Source organism: Beta vulgaris, chromosome 2 (genome assembly GCF_026745355.1).
Source record: "Beta vulgaris subsp. vulgaris cultivar EL10 chromosome 2, EL10.2, whole genome shotgun sequence".
Taxonomy (NCBI): Eukaryota; Viridiplantae; Streptophyta; class Magnoliopsida; order Caryophyllales; family Amaranthaceae; genus Beta; species Beta vulgaris.
Genome location: NC_079203.1, coordinates 36,957,149 through 36,976,692, shown reverse-complemented (window position 1 = coordinate 36,976,692; position 19,544 = coordinate 36,957,149). Strand labels below are relative to the sequence as shown.

Genomic DNA, 19,544 nt, shown 5'->3' with positions numbered 1-19,544 from the left:
AAAGGTTTCCTTATGAACCTCTTCAATCCACACTCTCATTTCACTAAACTCCATGCTAAGGCGAGCTAGTTTATGAGCTATTTTATTACATTCTCTACGAATATGATTAATAGAAAAACTACTACAAAAACTACCAAGCTCTACTATGTCTGCGACAATGTGTCTCAAAACTAATGTTTTCTTCGAAGCGCTTCTTGAGGTAAGTAATAAGCTTTTAATTAGTCACACTCTAGCACAAGGCATTGAAGGCTTGCTTCAATCGCGATTTGGACGACGTGTCTAGCTGTGATACCCTTTCTATACAACATTTCATGCAAAGGGAGACCATGATAGAGAGTCCTCCATCCAAAATGACGATTTTTTGTAGGAACTTGCGCATGCCACAAAATTTTCCACACCTTCGAACTTTGTTCAGTTGATATCGAAGCAAGCTCACTTTTTTGGCACGTGAGCTCCATGTAGTATGCACTACGTACCGAAAAATCACCATTTTTTGAAAAATGCCAGCACCATTTACTTTCACATTGATTCATTGGAATTGGGATTTTAAGAATAACCTCACATTCCCACTCCGAGAACCACTCCTCCAGTTTCTCTACATTCGAATTTGTGTTGGTTATAAGCTCATGCATGTACCTGGGTACTTCACTTTCTTTCACACCTGGCAGCACCCGAAAGTTTGGAAGTGTAGGCACCGATGAGTCAGTCCATATGTCAATGTTACTCCCCTTTCCCACCACTTTCGAACTTCATTCGCTAGTAAGCTTCTTGCAGATAGGACGGATTTCCATGTATAGCTTGCAATAGGACTCACTTTCAATTCCATGAAAGATGAATTTGGGAAGTATTTATTCTTCAGAACTTTTGCCATCAACGAATTTGGATGTTTCATCACATGTCATGCTTGTTTAGCGAGCATTGTCTTGTTGAAGACTGAAGACCACCAAATTCCGCATCCCCAAACCACTTTCCCTCTTCGCTCCATAAGCCTTGCCCCACGCAACCCATGCCATTTTCCTATCCTCTTTATTTTTTCCCCAAAATAAACTTCTACACACCTTTTCCATATCCTTCAATTTACTCACCCGGATGTTAAAACATTATATTGTATAAGTGGGAATGGCTTGTGCAATTGCCTTTATCAAAACTTCACGCCCCGCTTGAGAAAGAAAATCTTCTTTCCACCCTTTGAGCTTTTTCATTTTAATTCATTAGTTAAAAAGGCAAATGTTGCATCTAAAAAAACAAAGGTGGTACAATAATGTTGAGATCCTCTAATGTTCAATAAAAACTTGTAGAGTTTCTTCCATCTAAGCCATACATTTAAATCGATGACTTACCTCGTCAAAAATAATAATAATAAGTCATCTATTTTAATCAACGGCTCATATTAACTTAAGTATATGTCCTCTATTTTCTGTCCTCTCTCACCTCCGGAACTTATAACTCCCGCTTTTCTCTCTCCATCCTTTAATTTGGTCATGCACTAGCCCCTACCACCACCTAACACACTCGCCAACAACCCCAAAACCCCCTATTTTCCCCTCCACAACATAGATGAAGTGTAATTCCCCGTAAATTTATAAATTATATAAATATATTAAATGTATAGTTTTTCATATTTAAATATATCTTAGTATTTAAATGATTTATTTCTTCGAAGATTGACTATTTGAAAGTCAAAGGAATTATTTTAATGAATTAAGGAGGTTAAAATATTTTTTCTAGGCATGCTTTGAAAAATATTTGAAAAGTTTAAAACGCTTTTTGAATTTGAAAAATGATTTCTAAGTGGGTATGAGGAACCCAAACACTTTTTGGATTAGGAAAAAGACTCCTAATTTGGTATGGGAAACCCAAACACTAATTTTATTAATCATTAAACTCTATTTGAGCCTAATCACCTTTCTCTAAGCCCACGAGGGAAAACTATAAAAAAAAAACCCCATAAATCTCACTTTTTCCCCACACAAATTATTTTCTCTCTCCTTTCTCCCATAGCATTCAGTTCTCTCTCTCCTCTTCTTCCTTTTCTCTATTCCTTCTTCCTCTCCTTCAACTTTCTCCCTTAGACGGTTGCTGCCACCGTCACCGTCTGCCGACCACCTTCCCATACGACGGCCGCCGCCTTTCCCCAGCCGACGTCTTCTATCTTCTTTTCTTAGTTTGTTTAGTTTCTTCCTCCTCAAGTTATCTTCAATGCAATGTTTATGTTTTTAAGATTTGTTTTAATATGTTTATGGTTAAAAAGTCATGGTTTGAATATTTAATTACGAATCTAGGATTATATAATTTGTGTATTGAAGAAATAAAAATTCACATTTACTTATTATGTTGGAATTGGGTTTTTAATTATCAAAGCATGGATTTTTAGGGTTTTAAACAGTGGAAAAATCATAGTAGTATGTTATAGTTTATGAGATTGATTGTTCTTATGATTTTAAATATGTTTTAAAAAAAGTTTTAATATATAATATGTTGCTGAAAATTTGAAAGGAGTATTGTTGATGGAGATTTATGATTTTAAAACACGAGTTTTGAGAGTTTTTGACAACTAGTATAGTAGTACTATACTAGGGTGCTTTAATATTTAAGTTTTAATGATATAAGAAAGGTTTTCAAACACTTTTAAGAAGGGTTTAAAGTATTTTATTATTGCTGTAAATTGATAAAGAATTGATTGTGGATTTATATTGGTTGTTTTAGGCAAAGAATTATCTTTTGGCGACTTTTAAGGTTGTGAAAGTGGCCACTCAATTTGTATACAAAGGTACGTACATACCTATATGTGTTGATTGAATCAGTATCATGATTCTAAGGATGAGAATTATGTAGCATCATGTATAGGAACTACTTTGAGTTCATATATGATTCATATTACATTAGATTTGCATGTTTTATACTGTTGTGTGAAACATGTTGATTATGAGATTTATATTATGTTTGTATGGAAGATTGATGCAGACATATAGAATTTGGGAACTTTATTGTATTAATTCATATGTTATTCCCTTTTTATTATTTCACTACTTTTTAAGGACTGCAGACCTTATTTGGTAAGTTGATATTTTATACCTTTGAAATGTTGGTTGGTTGTTGGCTAGGTTCGACAAATAAGGATGATTGGATTAAAGTTGGAATTAATCTTGGGTTGTTAAGTTGTTTGATCAATTATCTAATCCTAAGATAAAAATGTAAGTTATGATGGTTTAATTATTTGTATTGCTTGTGAGCCATAACAAGTAATAAATGGTTAATCATGTAAAGTGAAACGTGGATATCAATAGCTTTAGACTTGTGCACGTCTGAAGTGTTAGACAAGTAGAGAGTTGGAGTACACGGTGGTAGCCCGTTGCTTTTCCTAGGATCAGATTGATCATTGTGTCCTATTTTTATTTAAAAGTTTCCTCGATATCGTAGGTCATGGGAATACATAGTCGCGCCCATATTTCGTTTTCCAAAGAGAAGGTTTGTTTTTAGTCAAACAACTCGTTCCATTGACTATTCCATTTAAAGTAAATAAAATATTGGTTGTGAAGTTTAGTTCAGTAAGAGTTATATGCAACGTTATTATATTATTATTTATTCCTGCTTATTATGTATTAGTATCATTTTAAGATTATTTATTTATTTATTATGTAGTACTTAGCTTTGCTGATTACGTACTTCTATGTGTATGTTGATCATGGCTATGCCTTATTGATCCTGTGATGATCCATTTTGGTGAGCAGTCTCTAGGGATCAATGGTGCATTGTCCATCTATAGGTTGGAAGATGATGCATCATGGGTTCGGGACTTGGAGAGTTGTGTAGAATAATTATCATAGTTGACTTTTACTTTTTATTATTAACTTTAATTATTGTATTTGGTTTTGACAAATGTCATTGATTTTAACTTTGCTGGTTTGAATTTTGAAATGACTTTTGGGTTGACTAAGTTTTATTTATTATGTTTTCCGCTACAAAATTTTGAATAAGCTGGTACTTTATCACATGGGCGATAAAGCTTTGATGATTCTTTAAGTTTTATATTTAAAAGGTATTTTGGAAAATAGAGAATCGTCAAGGCCGGTATTTTGATGATTCTCTAAGTTTTATATTCTAATACCCTATAAAATAGGTTTCAACAAGTTAAGAAAAGTTCCTATAAGTTACAGGGTGGATTCTTTTCAACTTATTTTAGCTTATTCAAACTTATATTTAAACTTTTATGAACTTATTGAATCATAATTTATAAGGAACCGTTAGAATTTATTGAAACTTATCGAAACAATGCTAACTTATTTAGACAATTTTTTTTACAAAATTTTCACACGGTATCGCTTGAGTTTTGCAAAGTGCAAGGGCGCCCACACAATTTAAAAAATGCACAAGTTAACCTTGAAGTTTTGAAAAATATATGACTTTATACACCGGTCAAGTTTGTGTCACCTCCTTTAGTCATGAAGGAGGAATTATCCTAATTAACCCAAATAACTCTATTAGTTAAACCCTATTTTTGTCAGTGTTATGTATATTTTTTCAAATTATGACACATATAGAAGTTCTCAGTTTACAGGTTGAGTCGTCTCAGTTACTGAGTCAGTCTCACCCAAGACTTTATTTTCAATTATTTAAAATAAGTTGAACATAAAAGAGCATCAAAGTCTAATAAACCCCAATATACATTCAACGAACTCCTTTCATCCCAAAAAGAAGTTCATATCTATTCTTTTCACATTTGTTAATGTACATTTTGTATCATCGATATTTTCTTAATTACATATTATTAATTATAAAAACTTGATTTTAAATATTATCAATTGCGACAAATCAAGCAAAGATTTATGTACTCGAAAAGGCAAAGAAAGAGGATAAGGAGCAGTCAATAATTGTTGGTAACTTTATCGTTTCTTGTAAATTAAAAAGAATTTAGTAAGGTCTCTTACTTTTTAAAGGATGCCAAAACTATGGATAAAAACATTGTTTTTAGGATAGAGAGACTAATAAATTCAATACTCCATTCGTTTTATTTTAATTGTTACACTCAAATGCAAAACTTTGACGATATATCTCTAGTTTTGTATTTGTAAAAATTATAAAAAGTACATATTAAAAAAATACATACTAAGACAAATCAAACAAGACCCCACATGACTATATTTTTATTCACGTATAAATCACAAACGATGGTCAAAGTGCAATTCGTAAATAGTGTGAAATGTCAAAGTGTAACAATTAAAATGAAACGGATAGAGTATAAGTTTTGACAAGAAAATGACACCCAAGTAGCTTCATACAATATTTAACCCTCCCCATCAAAGAAAATCAGAAACAAGAACCGGATCAAGTCAACAAACCAACCCCTTCCAAAAAAAAATGTGAAAATAAAGTCGCAGTTTGAACATTGTTCCCGTCAAAATCCAAAAAAACAAAAAACAAAAAAAGAGTGTTAAACATAGTTTCTCATCATCATAAAAAAAAACAAATAGTACAAGTTTGAATACTTTTCTTCAACTTGATTTGCGTGTTACTCATAATTACCAATTAGATCGTAGATTGTTCAACTTGAAATATACTTCTTAAACATTTAAAGGGGACCATGATTTGATCTAGTCAACATTTCAGAAACTCCCCTTTATTTTACTACATAAATAAAACGAAGCCATCATGAATGATGATTACCGTTATTTTACTAGCCACCTGCTAAAAAACGCATCTCTTTCTAATAAATTCTTATCTTTTGACTCATTTGAACTTCATAATATCATTTGATCAATCCAAACTATTGTAGGTGTGGCGAAAGCTACACCGCGAGTTCATTAATGGTGGTAATGGTTTCGCAACAGCAGTATCAACAACGGTTGATGCTGCTGCTGTTGCTATTAAGCTTAGCTTTAATGGCGGCTATACAAGCTCAACCTCAAGTGAATGGTGTTAATATGACAGAGAGAGTGGATGGTGGAACTGCAGCTTTGCGAAGTGCTGTTGCGAATGTAACTGATAGACTTGCGTTAGAGATGCAACATCGTGCTGGCTTCTGCATTATTGATGAGTAAGAACTAAGAGTAACTCTTTTTTTTTTTGTCTGTTACTTCTTTCTACGGTTTTTTTTTCCCTCATTTGGTCATGTAGTGATGTTAACGAGATTCAATCTTATGTGTTGAGTATCTGTCAGGCTTTACCTATTAAGCTAGATGATATTTTATTTTGTTCTACGATTTTGATCGGTAATACTACCTCTATTATTTTAGATGCGACATTTGGTTATTTATAATCTTATCTCAAAAAGGCAAATATTGCGTCTGAAAAAGCAAACTTAACTAATTTTGATTCATAAAAACAATTAAAATTTAGAGTAACTTTTTTTTATTGTATAATCACTAGTCAGATAATCAATTGGGAATTAAAAAAATAGGGGTTATTCCTTAAAAAAAAAAAAGGGAGTTATTGCCAATTTGGTATAAATAGAATTTATTTTACTACAATCGAGTATGGAAAAAAATTATGATTGTGAAATACAACTGTAATTTCATTTCTAAGTCAGGAAATGGAGTCATGAGAGTTAAATATGTACACCCAACTTATACTGCCTCACTATGAAATTTAGGGTATGTTCTGTTATATTCAACGTATTTTTTTAGAACTTGTATTAATTTTTCTGAACATTCATTAATGTTTCTGAACTTTTCTTAAAATTTCAGAACTTTTATTAATTTATCCCGGAATATGAATGTATGATTGATTGCTAGTTATTTTTGCTCTGTTTTTAGATGAACTCAACATATCATGTTGAGGGGTGATAATGGCCTGGTGAATTAGAATATGAGAGTGAATGGTTTCAGAATAGTTGACATTAGAATGCTTTCATTGCAAAAAACTGGATGTTATAGCTTCATTTCAACCTAAATAATGATAATATATGTGTATTTGAACATCTTATTGTTTTTATACTCAATTAACACAATTTTTTTTGTTAATACTAAATTGGCTGAGTTCTATGGCCCCTATGTTTTTATTACCAATCTGGTTATTTGGCCAAAATTGTGCTTTAGATTTACTAGGGTGTTTTAGATGGTATTACCAATATAAGTTTATATTGCTGTTACATAAAGAATATACTACTCTATATGAAGTAAGTTTGTAATAGGTTAGTTATTATTGCCTTATTGGAACTTATTTAAGCTTATGTGAATTGAAAATTTTTATATAAGGTCAAGAGAACGCACGCTAAGTCATTTAATACATCAATGGATGGTTGCACAATTTAGACCTTCTTCAACTCGTGATAGTCAATTTCCCTTCTCTAAATCTAGTTCCCATAATATAAATCAAGACTTGAATACCCTAAAATTTGAAGTAGAGGGAGTACTAGGTTCTAGTGTTCTACGCAAATGATCTATCAATTTTAGATATTAGTCACTTAGTCTATGAAAACTACTAATTCTTAGCATAATTGACTTTATTCTAATGTCCAATGTAGATTTATCAAGGGATTTGGCCAATTATATGACAACATTCCTATAATACCCCCTTTCTATTATAGACAAATACATTGAAAAGGTTTATGGTAGGAAAATCATGGCTTTCACTTATTTTTTTGGTACACGAGGAAAATTAGGACATTCTTCTCTCAAGGGAGAATCATGGCTTTTGCTTAGGTGAACTACAATATGCTAGTTTACCTTAAATGCTAAGACCTTAGTTAAGAGTAAGGTTTGAAATGTGTTTGCATAATTGTCTTTGGGAAGTATGATAATGATAAATAAGCAAATGATAGCAAATGAATGAAAAGGTCACCAAAACTAGAAAGCTTGATGGATTGAAATTATATTTGCTTCTTTTTATTTTAAAATTTGAAATGTCTATATTATCAAAAGAATTATGTTAGAATTATATCTCTTATCCCTCTCCAATGTATCAAGCTCTATTTTAGCATATAACATCACATATTATTGAAGATATTTATTCTTCCACATTTTGCAATGAAAAAAGTATTAGTTTAAAAGTTGGATGTTGGGCTTAATGATAGACTAATAGTATCTAAACCTTATGATTGCTTGTGCAACATTTCCCATCTTTATTGTCTTTCCAATAACTGTAATTCTATGTAATATCATGTATCAGGAAGACCGACTGGAACAGAGCTTTTAATTATTCAAATCTGGACTTTTTGTCTACATGTGTGACAAACACTGAAGGTAAGGTGAAAATTCTTCTTACATTATAGTAGTAAGTCTTTTGTTCGTTCTGTTTAGCTGGAAGTCCGGAACAAAATGTGAGAAGCTATGCACAAGGTTGGCTGACATAAGGTTTCAAGGACTAGGCGTCACAACAAAAACTATCCTAGGTTGAAATGAATAGAAAATGTCACACATAGGTCGATTAAACCTACATATAGAAAAGAAAGATATTTATGAAAATCAATGAGGAAATTTGATGGACTGCACATTGCTAGTTGATGGAGATGAACTTGGTTGACTTTGGCATTTCAGAAATGTATTAAGAGTAAGCCTCTTGTATAGCAACATCACGGCTAAATTATGTGCTAGAGAAACATGCAATGCAGCAGAAAAAGTGCAAGAATTAGGAAATGTCTTTTACTTGTTTATCAGTTGTTCATTCATTTGTGTGTTTACGTTGAGATGGAGTCAGATTGGAAGCTAGAAATGTACTTTTGGTAAAGAGAACTTATGATTTTGAAGTTATTTACTTGAAATGTGGCCTTAAGTTTCATGCTCAAGTAGAGCTCATAGTTTGTCTACTCAATTTTAGAAAGTTATGTGCACATGTTACAATTTCATGTTGACTATTTGATATTAGCTAATGTAGCATCATGATTCATGGCCTAGGTCGTTTACTGAAATAATGATGTCTGTTATGCGGAAGCGTTTAATTAAACCAACAAGAATTCACAACAACCAAGCACACACACAAGAAAACAAGAAAGCGAATAAAGGACACACAAATTTAACGAGGTTCACTATCAACGTGATAGCTACGTCCTCAAGGCAGGGAAAAAGATCGTTTCACTATGAACGAGACGATTACAAATACAATAGGCAAGATTCAATTCAATTGAATCTCAAAGACTCTCTCTAATCTTCTCTATTGTGTTTTCTCTAATCTCTCTCTCTCTAACTTTTGTGGTTAAAAGCCCTAAATATGACAAAACATATTTATATGAAGTCTAAGATACAAGCCCTAAGTCGTAAGATAAAAAAAACACCCGAAAATTTCGCATCCCCCCGATAGGTGCGGGAGCACCATCATCTGGTGCGGGCGCACCAGCCTGATGTGCGGGCGCACATGCCTCGAGTGCGGGAGCACCAAAGTGTTCTGCCTCACTCTTGAAATTTGTCGTAGTGACGTGCGAGAGCACCACATCTTGGTGCGGGCGCACCTGACACGGTGCGGGCGCACCACTCGTGCCGAGCCATTCTTCTCTCGCGCAAGTCACACTTCACAATGTCCATGCTGATACAATGATACAGATGTATAAATGTATTAGATAGCTTCTCGAGTTCTCAAATATGAAGATGTATTTCCTTGATGTTGAGGACACTGTTTGGTGTAGAAAGGGGGGGGGGGGTAATGTATATCAGTATATGTATAGTTGCACATCAGACCTTAATTGCTCTGACATACAACATTATTCCTCTTCTCATATACTTGTGCTAAACAGCCTAAACTGCAAGTAGGCTTTTAGAATGTTGCTTGTGATGAAAGTGATTTGTCAGGGGTGCATCTAAAGTACTACCTGTTATCTTATATCATTTTAGAGATTATGTTAATCTTTGCCAATCTGCTTCTAGAGTTGTAATCTTAAAGCTCTATATTGGTTTTACAGATGCTGCATCTCGCTTGTGTACGGAAGCAGAGGTAGAGTTCTACTTGAGTAGCCTCTCAAATGGAGTTGGCCTTCAAGCCAACAGAAACTGCAATTTAACTTCATGGATTGCTGGATGTGAGCCTGGATGGGCGTGCAGTGCTGGTGGTGAAGGATTTGACATGGAGAATACTCAGGGGATACCTGCAAGAACCTCCGAGTGTAAAACTTGTTGTGAGGGTTTCTTTTGCCCACAAGGTCTTACCTGTATGATGCGTAGGTGTCTCAACTTCATCAATTATGTTTTCTTACATTGCTCATGCTAGAACTAAAATTTGCTTGCTATTTACCTATTTATCCTATACAATCTTTCTTATATCTTAACTTTGATACTGCATATCAACTAGACAATAAAATTCCAAAAAGGAGAGCACATAATAGCATACAAACCAAGTGTGCTTAGCGTTTAGTATTCCTCCCAAGGCAGATATTAACCTCCACAGAGTGAGAAATATTAATTAATTTGTATAGAACTAGTATCAGTGTGGTAGTTGGCTTCAAAGATTCTCAATATGTAGAATATGTTGTCATTGTTCGAAGGGGAGAGTGCGCCTTGAAGTCTTTCTACAGTTCTTTCAATTATGATCCTTTCTATCCCCCAGGCAAACTTTTAGATGATTCTTTTTTTTGGCGGGGTCTAGTTGTGTTTCTCGTCAAACTTGCTTGAGGTCTTTCACCACTGCCAAGTCTTGATACTGAAGATGCTAGGTATTAGTTTGCTTCTTTACCAAAAAACGAACCAGAGAAGCATTGTCATTTGGTAACCCTGATACATTATTTCTCTGGATCCTTTCTCAACGTGTCATCATTTCCATCTCTTGCAGAAAATGTGGTTGTTCTTGGTCAAATTGATTCGACTTGCCACCATCTGTTCCCTTTGCTCTACATCAGGCATGAGTAGCTCAATTATGTGATTAAGAATGAATAGCTTAAATAAGAGTATCCTTACTCCTTTTATTTCAAAACTTAGCAATGTTGTATTGCACATCATATAGACACTTAGACAGTGTACATAAGGAATACACGAGGAATATTTACACAACTAAGGTATACATAAATAAGCAATTTAACATAAGTATTTACTTACTATCTTTCATGAGTTAGTATCAAGTTTAGTTGGCTTTCCTTCACCTTTACTTGTGTTTTTCTATCTTGAAGCTTGCCCTTTGGGTTCATACTGTCCGCTGGCAACATTTAATAGAACAACTGCCTTGTGTGAACCGTAAGTCAAGTTCTTGTTTGAATTCTCTCTATATATTTCTGTCTTCTCCCTCCATTTATCTGCCTTAATGTTCCTTTCTTTATTCTTCTTTGCCGCCCTTGTACTTACAGTTCGTGATGGGGATTTCACATTTGACAGATACAATTATGAACTCCCCCCTGGACGAAACCATACATGTGGTGGAGCAAATATATGGGCTGATATCCAGAGCAGTAGACAGGTTTTCTGCCCTGCGGGATCATACTGTCCCACAACCACTGAAAGATTGCCATGTGATAATGGGTACTCTCCTATATCCAATGCTTAAAAGGGGTTTTTATGTCTTGTTGATGATACAAGTCACAGAATATCGGTCTTTCCTAATAGTAGACACATGTTTCAATATGTTAATGCTTATCTCATGAAATTTCAGGCATTACTGCATGACAGGCTCCACATCACAAACGCGTGAGTTTCTTATTAAGCTTAGCTGATGCCTATTGTAATTTATGTAGTTTCGAGAGAAAATGAATGGCACACTTCATAATGCATGCCTTGAAAGAATTTTTCCCTTTTGGGGCATTCCGGCTTGTAATCAAAGTTTATGCCTTCAGGTTATAGAGAAATCTGACTCTGATGATATATGCAGGATGCTCCAAGTTGATCTCATGCAAGGGAAATGCAGCGGAACAGAACATCCACACTTATGGAATAATGCTCATAGTACGTTTCCTTACTTCCAACTTGAGGAAAGTTTGATAATTGGTGTATACATACCATTGTTTTGGTTTGTTCCCTTATCCACTTCCTACATAAAGACATTACCTGAATAGTCCTATAAGTCTCTTCATTCTATGACTAAATTTTAAGGGGTGAAACAAGTAACTCCATCATATTCAATCAACTTTTTTTTTTTTTTTTGAAAAATCTCATCTTTGCTAGATTATCAAAATTAGCATTGATTATTAATGACATGCCTCTGCCCATGAGTGGCATTAAGGGTTTTCTCTTTTGTGAAACCAACATTAATGCATTCGTAATACCCAAATATCTATTGTGAAGACCTCCACTACTCTCCACTTACAAATCCATCTTTACAAAGCACTAATGATTAGTGAATGAAACTAATTTCCCAACAATACCTGAATTAGAATAATAATAAATGACAAATCCTGTAAGTTCTTGGCAGCAATTCACAGAACTGTGTACATCTCCTGTGTCTATGCTACATGTTCAAGAACTAATGATGAGAACTGAAATGTTCCAATTGCTGATGCAGATTGCTTTAATTGCTCTTCTACTCATCATTTACAACTTCTCTGATCAAGTTCTTTCCATACGGGAAAGAAGACGAGCGAGAAACAGAGAAAGAGCTGCTAGAAGTGTGCAACAGACGGAACGTGTGCGAGCGAGATGGAAACTTGCCAAAGATGTTGCCACAAAACAAGCAGGCAAGTTACATGCTACTCTATCACGAAGATTTTCACAGAGAAATCACTCAGAAAATTTCAAGATTTTGCATGACCTTGACATCCAAGAAGATACTTCTCCACTGTCAACTAATTATGCAGGTAACTCAAGTGAGGTGCAGTCATCACTCATGGGTTCAGAGGGTTCAAAAGATCCAGCAAGACCACATGTATCTGAAGATGGACCTCAACATATTGGTAAATTGGGTCTTGAGATTGAAGGTAAAAACTCAAAGGAAAAAGTACTTAAAGAAAAACATATCCGCACAGACAGTCAGATTTTTAAGTATGCATATGCTCAAATTGAGAAAGAAAAATCTCAAGAAAGGCACTATGAGAATCTTACTTTTTCTGGGGTGGTCTCAATGGCTACCGGAGATGAAATGAACAGAAGACCTTTCATCGAGGTTGGTTTTAAAGATCTAACTTTGACATTGAAAGGCCAGAAAAGATGTCTTTTACAATGTCTTACTGGCAAAATCATGCCTGGCCGTATAACCGCCGTCATGGGTCCATCAGGTGCTGGGAAAACAACATTTATGACCGCTTTAGCGGGAAAAGAAACTGGTTGCAGGAAGAGTGGTTTAGTTCTTATAAATGGCAAGCCTGAGTCAGTCCACTCATACAAGAAGATAGTTGGTTTTGTGCCACAAGATGATGTTGTACATGGAAACTTGACAGTAGAGGAGAACCTTCGATTCAGTGCATGGTGCAGGTATGTCACATTTTGTTCCCTCAGAGACTATTAAGTATAATGGCATGGTGCTAAGCTTGTTGTCGGTATGTTTTATTCCATTACTGTCAGTGATGTGAACGCATATAATAACAGAATCTAAACCCTTCACGTTGAAAAGGAAAGAAATGATAACCTAATTCTTGTAAGCTCATTCCTAAGATTGCTTGCTAGAGATAAGAACAGAAAAAAGTTGTGTGATACTAAAATTAACACACTTTTAGTTTGCATACGGAGTCATTCAAGTATGGATTCTTTGCTCGAGAAACTTTAGGGCCATTCCAAGGGCCTACACTCGAGTTCACGTTAGAGAAGAGTATGATACACTTTGTTCCCATCTCCTTCTTCTTCCATGTGTGGGGTTTTCCTCTTTACATTACCAGTTACTAAGAATTTTGGCTCTAACAAAGTTTATTGTAACTTATCTGTCAGCTTCATTCCTCCGAAAATGATCAGTACACGGAAAAAAAAAAGAATAGATGATAAATTCGTGATGGGGGTAGAATATAAGCTTATAATGCACTATAGAGGGAGCTTTATATTCTAGAATTATGTTCTTAGCACCTCCATAATGATCAATTCTGTTGGTTGATATTTGAAAAGTACCACACCACCACATCAGCAATGTTATTGTATATATTTATTCATCCAATACAAAATTTTGTACATCTCCAGTAAGATGCAATTTCACATCATAAAAATTAATGTCTCTCCATCTCCTCTCCCTTAAAACATGTCATGGGGACAGTAGGAAAGATAGCCATATAAGGCCTTTAGATATGCAAGTTATCATTTCTGTTGATTATATATAGAGAAACTGTCCGAAGAAAAATCTTTTTATCTTTAGCCTTCCAAAGAGTATTGGAGACTATAAAAAGCATTGGAGGTGGATATTTTTGAAGGCATTTATAAAAAAGTAAACTTGACTGGTGAATATCATGTACTTAAATGAGTTTGCTTGTGAGTTTTATCCTTATTGAGTTTTTCATATTATCTTGTCAGAGATCTGTGTGTTTCATTTTGTAATATTATTACTGATAGATATCAGGAAAGCTACATTCTATCTCTGTAATTTTTTGTTAGTGCAACTCTTGTTGGTGTATTATTCTCTGTATTGATGATTATTTTTCATTTTCTGATTGAAGACTCTCCACTAAAATGCCAAGAGCAGAGAAAGTTCTAATTGTTGAAAGGGTTCTAATGAACTTGGGGCTTCAGGAGGTGCGGGATTCTTTGGTAGGAACTGTTGAGAAGCGAGGAATTTCTGGAGGCCAGAGAAAGCGTGTAAATGTGGGCCTGGAGATGGTCATTGAGCCTTCTCTTTTGTTTTTGGATGAACCAACCTCTGGTTTGGACAGTTCATCATCACGATTACTCCTAAAAGCACTTAAACATGAGGCCCTTGCAGGAGTGAACATTTGCATGGTAGTTCATCAGCCCAGGTAAGCTTTCCTGATAGGAGTCTTTCTTGAAGAGAGTTGAAGTTTATACTGTTTGGACCTAATATAAGCTACATGATGTTCAAAATTTAATAAATATTTAAAGGCGTACCATATATCTGTCATTCTTCTGATTATGAAGACAAGCACTGCTGAAATCAGCATGCATAGAAGTGGTAGTGGTAAGTGGAGGCATTGAATAGGACTTTAGACGCTAAATCTTGTTTGCTTGCTCTTGGAACGAGATGGGTTCTTTTACTTCTTTACTCTTAAAATGTCAATGGTTACCTCAAATTTCTAGCTGAAACACATTTTACTATAATGCTGTCAACAATTCCTTTCCATAACCTGTACCCTTGTCATATGTTTAGTATTTCATCTGCATGTTAATCAAGACGTTTGTTGATCTGAGCTCTGTTAATAAGACATTGCACTCATTACTACATGTTTTCTTTTCAGCTATGCACTGTTCAAGATGTTTGATGATTTGATACTTCTTGCAAAAGGAGGTCTGATGGTTTATCATGGATCAGTAAGACACGTAGAGGAGTACTTTGGAGGGCTTGGAATTAATGTCCCAGAACGAGTGAACCCTCCAGATTATTATATTGATATTCTGGAGGGCTTGGTGGAGCCAAGCCAGAGTTGCAGCATTAACTATAAAGATCTTCCTCTAAGATGGATGCTTCATAAAGGGTATTCGATACCAGAGGATATGCAATCCAGAGCTGCTGAACTTGGAAATCCTCAGGGAACTGGAGGTGAATCTACTGGTTCTGGTAGCGAACTCCAATCTTTTACAGCAGAAATGTGGCAGGATGTAAGGGGTACTGTAGAGAGACGGCGTGACCATATACACCACTATTTCTTCAAGCAGAAGGATTTGGCTAATCGAAGAACCCCAGGCATAATCCTCCAGTATAAGTACTTCCTTGGCAGGTGAAGTTTAATCTTCTGTTAACTTGTTATAACTGTGGTTAGCGAGACCTGGCTAAGAGTTCAATTTTTTTTCCGGAACCGGTTTGAGTCCTGTGGGAAACCAGTGGGTGATAGGTCCGAAATTCTAAGAACCAGCGCTGAAACCGGTTATGACTAGGTCTAATGTTTTATTAAACTGCCTCTAATACCTAATACCCATTTATAAATGCTGTAAGAACACCTGTAATAACTGAAACTGTATGATACAGGAATTCACCAAAGTCCTGTTATTCTGCACTTCAGATATATTTCTGAATCCATGCACTTTATCTATTCTTGATGAAGAATTTATCAATTACTAAAATTGTTCCAGTTACTTATGCTTGTCTCCTAATTTGTTTTGCTTTCTTTAGATATCCATGTTGGATATTGTTCAATTCGATTATCCAGGATTCAGCTAACACTTTTCCAACCATATATGATTTGTTAAAATATATGGTAATTCTTGCAGAATAACCAAACAGCGACTTCGAGAAGCCAAATTACAGGCAACAGATTATCTTATACTGTTACTTGCTGGAGCTTGCCTAGGTGCTATTACCAAAATCAGTGACACAGATTTCGGGGCAACTGGATACACATACACCATCATTGCTATATGTAAGTAAAAATGCAACTCCTGAGTAAATAATATAGGTATCACATGTCACTGTAGCTCTCTATTTGGTAGAGGCCTTCGGGGTAATAGCAAGTATAGCATCACTTTTATGATGCCAAATTTTAGAAAAGCGGCAGCAGATTTGCTTGTCAGCTTACACTTCCATGACTCGCATTGCACCCTATGAAATGAAGCAGTGGGGTACAAGCATATTGTGCAATCTGAATGCAGTAATGCACCTTAGATGTACATACTTTCTGTCCCCCCCCCCCCTCTCTCATGGTTGATCTATCTCTTATAATGGTCTAACAATTTCGTCATTGTTTCAGCTCTCTTATGTCAAATTGCTGCACTGAGAACCTTTTCTCTGGACAAGTTACAATACTTGCGAGAGAGTGCTTCTGGCATTAGCAGCTTGGCACATTTCCTTGCAAAGGATACCGTGGACCATTTTAATACATTGATCAAGCCTGTTGTGTTTCTTTCTATGTTTTACTTCTTCACGAATCCAAGATCTACCTTCCTTGACCATTATATTGTGCTGATTGGTCTTGTCTATTGTGTGACGGGAATGGGTTATGCCTTTGCCATCTTCCTGAACCCTGGTCCTGCCCAACTGGTAAGTAACTCAGTCATATGGATATTATTTGTGATATTCTTGTTTGTCCTTTACCTTCCTGCTAAAGTTGGATTTTTTTCCTGCAGTTTTCAGTGCTTCTCCCTGTTTGTATGACCCTGATTGCGAGCCAGTCATTGAGAAATGATGGATTAAAAGGCATAGCTAACGTATGCTACCCAAAGTGGGCTATGGAAGCATTAGTGATTGCAAACGCGAAGAGGTATGAAAAATATGTGGTGTTCGCAAGGTTTTTAAGATTTTTTGTTATGTCAAGGGGACAAGATAAAGGTGTCAACACCAATATATGTGGCGTTTCTTCCGGGTGCAGAGTTGTTTACTAGGTCAGGAAAACTCTTTTGGAGGAAAATAAATGTAACTAGGTATTGCAGTTATTCTAACTTGCCCTTGATCATATCTGATTCATCAGATATTCTCCGAAGAACAATTAGAATAAGCATGAGCATTGAAGCAAATAAGAGGTAGATCAAAGGTGTTAATAGTATCAAGGAAAAGGAGCAGAAAATGTGTCAACACCAAATTTAATAACAAGGGTACTTTCAACTACAAAAAATGCACCTGTATCTCATCTCTTGCCAGTAAAATAGCTTGTGCATATTCCCTAGATCACTCATTCAACTTCCTGATCAGTAGTCTCTTGTCACGCTATTGCGTGTTATGTTGCAACATAATAACTTTTCTACAACATATGTTTGCACCCGACACTACCTTTTCTAGATCCTACCAACTTAAGTACTTAGTGTTTCCCTCTTGTCTAGGGCATCCTTAATGCCTATAGCATAATTTTCAAAATATAGCACCATTATTGTCCTGATGTTACAAGACAACCCAGATGTTCTAGATTAAGAAATCTACTATCTGTCATACTGTACCATACTGTTGAACCAATGCCTCTTGGTCAACTTCAGCCTAACAGCAGTGTAACTGACAATACTAGTTGTCATACTATACCACCATTACCCTTTTGATGTGTGTTGTCTTTAAAGGAACTTCTGCACAACAATGCAACACACAGTTAAACAGCTTGCTTTTGTGGTGCCTTTAAATGCATGGTTTGCTTGATCTATGATTATTAAGTTAAAAACAGCGACCTTCCTCCCAATATCAAGCTGATTTGAGGTGAAGTCGTGTTCTAGTGACCTCCATACCCCTGACCCAACGCGAGAGTGGTTAGTGGTTCTAGAATAACGGCAGCAGCAGTAGCACCATCGTGCAAACTAGCCTGTACTGTAACATTACTTATAGAGATAACGGCTTTTATTGTGCAGAACATTTTTTTTTGGAAAGAGTGCATAGCAATATTCTTCCATTGAGGGCAATGGAAGATTTTAAGACCTGTATATCTTTGATGCATGCCTTGGTGGGATTAATGGCAAGCTTACTCCATATGTTGCTTGTAGCCTCTAGGAACACAAGTGACTTTTCTGTCACCAGCTTTTGATTTAAATTCTTGCGAGTTATGAGCCTAGTAAAGTGTTTATCTTGTTCTAGCCACTCAAAATCAAGTGTCGGACAATTATTGTTGATTTTAGACTTGGCATTATCTGTAGTAAGATCTGTAAACTGAAGGGTTCCTTTTCTGTCTCTTTTCTTATATATCCTAACAGGTATTATGGAGTATGGTTAATAAATCGTTGCGGCGTTCTTGACAAACTGGGATATAATCTCCATGCTTGGAAAAATTGTGTTTTGATCCTCATTGCATTCGGTTTGGTTAGCCGTGTGATAGCTTTCATCAGTCTGCTGATGATTAGAAAGAAGTAATCCTGTTTTCACTGTAAAGATGAACCATCTTTCAGTGCTTACTTAAGATCATTTGCTAAAAGAGCAAATATAGAAAAATTTCTGTCCCTTTAATTTTGATCATTCCTCTTAATATTAGCCGGCTACATTGATCTTCATGACCATTCAATTGGTTCTGCACAGCATGTCAGATGTCGCCTACAGGTTAGAGTTGAAGTGGACTTGCTTGCTGATCCTGGCTCTTTGGATTACAATTCTTTCTTTTTTGATTCTTTTTTACCTTAGGTTATTATTATTTTTTTTTTTAAGGTAAGATAAAGTCCCTTGTAAGAAAGGGGGGAAATTGGGAATCCCTCCTTGCAAGGGATGAGACTCGATCCCTTGACCTCTGGAATCGGAGGTGATGCCAATACCACTAGGTTATCACCTGCTGCTCTTTATCTTAGGTTACTTGTATCATATTCAAATTATACAAATTTTTTGTACATGTAAGGTAAGTTGTTTCGATTAGTTTGTGATATGTATATATAAATTATATTTGTATAATGTATTCTTTATAGTTTATAGATATCAAAGTTACAAGAAACTCAAAATTGTAGGGTATGTTTGTTATTATCTCATAGAAGTAAAATCTTTAGCAATGAAGAGCAAGTATATCGATTAAGATATGAGGCCAATCATGGCTATTGGAATGTTTTTGTCCTACCACCAGCCTTGATTGGAAAGCTTTTAAAGAGCACTCTTAGTCATACAAAGACACCAAACGTGGCCAACTTGGCAAACCATTTTTAAATAAAAGGAAATCGGCTCAAAATATGTGTACCGTGTACGTGTGCTCATGATAATTATCTGAAATGAGAATTTGTAATATAAATTCT

The 19,544-nt window shown here is 35.3% G+C and overlaps 1 protein-coding gene across 3 annotated transcripts; it reads left to right on the top strand.

Annotated features, from left to right (window-relative positions):
- The first annotated feature begins 5,065 nt into the window (after positions 1-5,065).
- LOC104886804 (ABC transporter G family member 24) lies at positions 5,066-19,212 on the top strand. 3 transcript variants are annotated; one of them, XM_010671324.4, is made up of 15 exons: positions 5,069-6,034; positions 8,107-8,180; positions 9,830-10,084; positions 11,027-11,090; positions 11,229-11,372; positions 11,503-11,537; positions 11,719-11,792; positions 12,349-12,520; positions 12,641-13,253; positions 14,417-14,713; positions 15,170-15,649; positions 16,140-16,288; positions 16,616-16,905; positions 16,992-17,125; positions 18,531-19,212. In XM_010671324.4, exons 1-15 carry the CDS (start codon positions 5,805-5,807, stop codon positions 18,685-18,687), a joined length of 3,168 nt encoding a protein of 1,055 aa, XP_010669626.1. In that variant the 5' UTR covers positions 5,069-5,804; the 3' UTR covers positions 18,688-19,212. The 3 variants fall into 3 exon arrangements, with proteins under 3 accessions (XP_010669625.1, XP_010669626.1, XP_048494941.1); XM_010671323.4 differs by having other exon boundaries at positions 5,066-6,034; positions 12,349-13,253; XM_048638984.2 differs by having other exon boundaries at positions 6,017-6,034; positions 8,107-8,185; positions 12,349-13,253.
- The last annotated feature ends 332 nt before the right edge of the window (positions 19,213-19,544 follow it).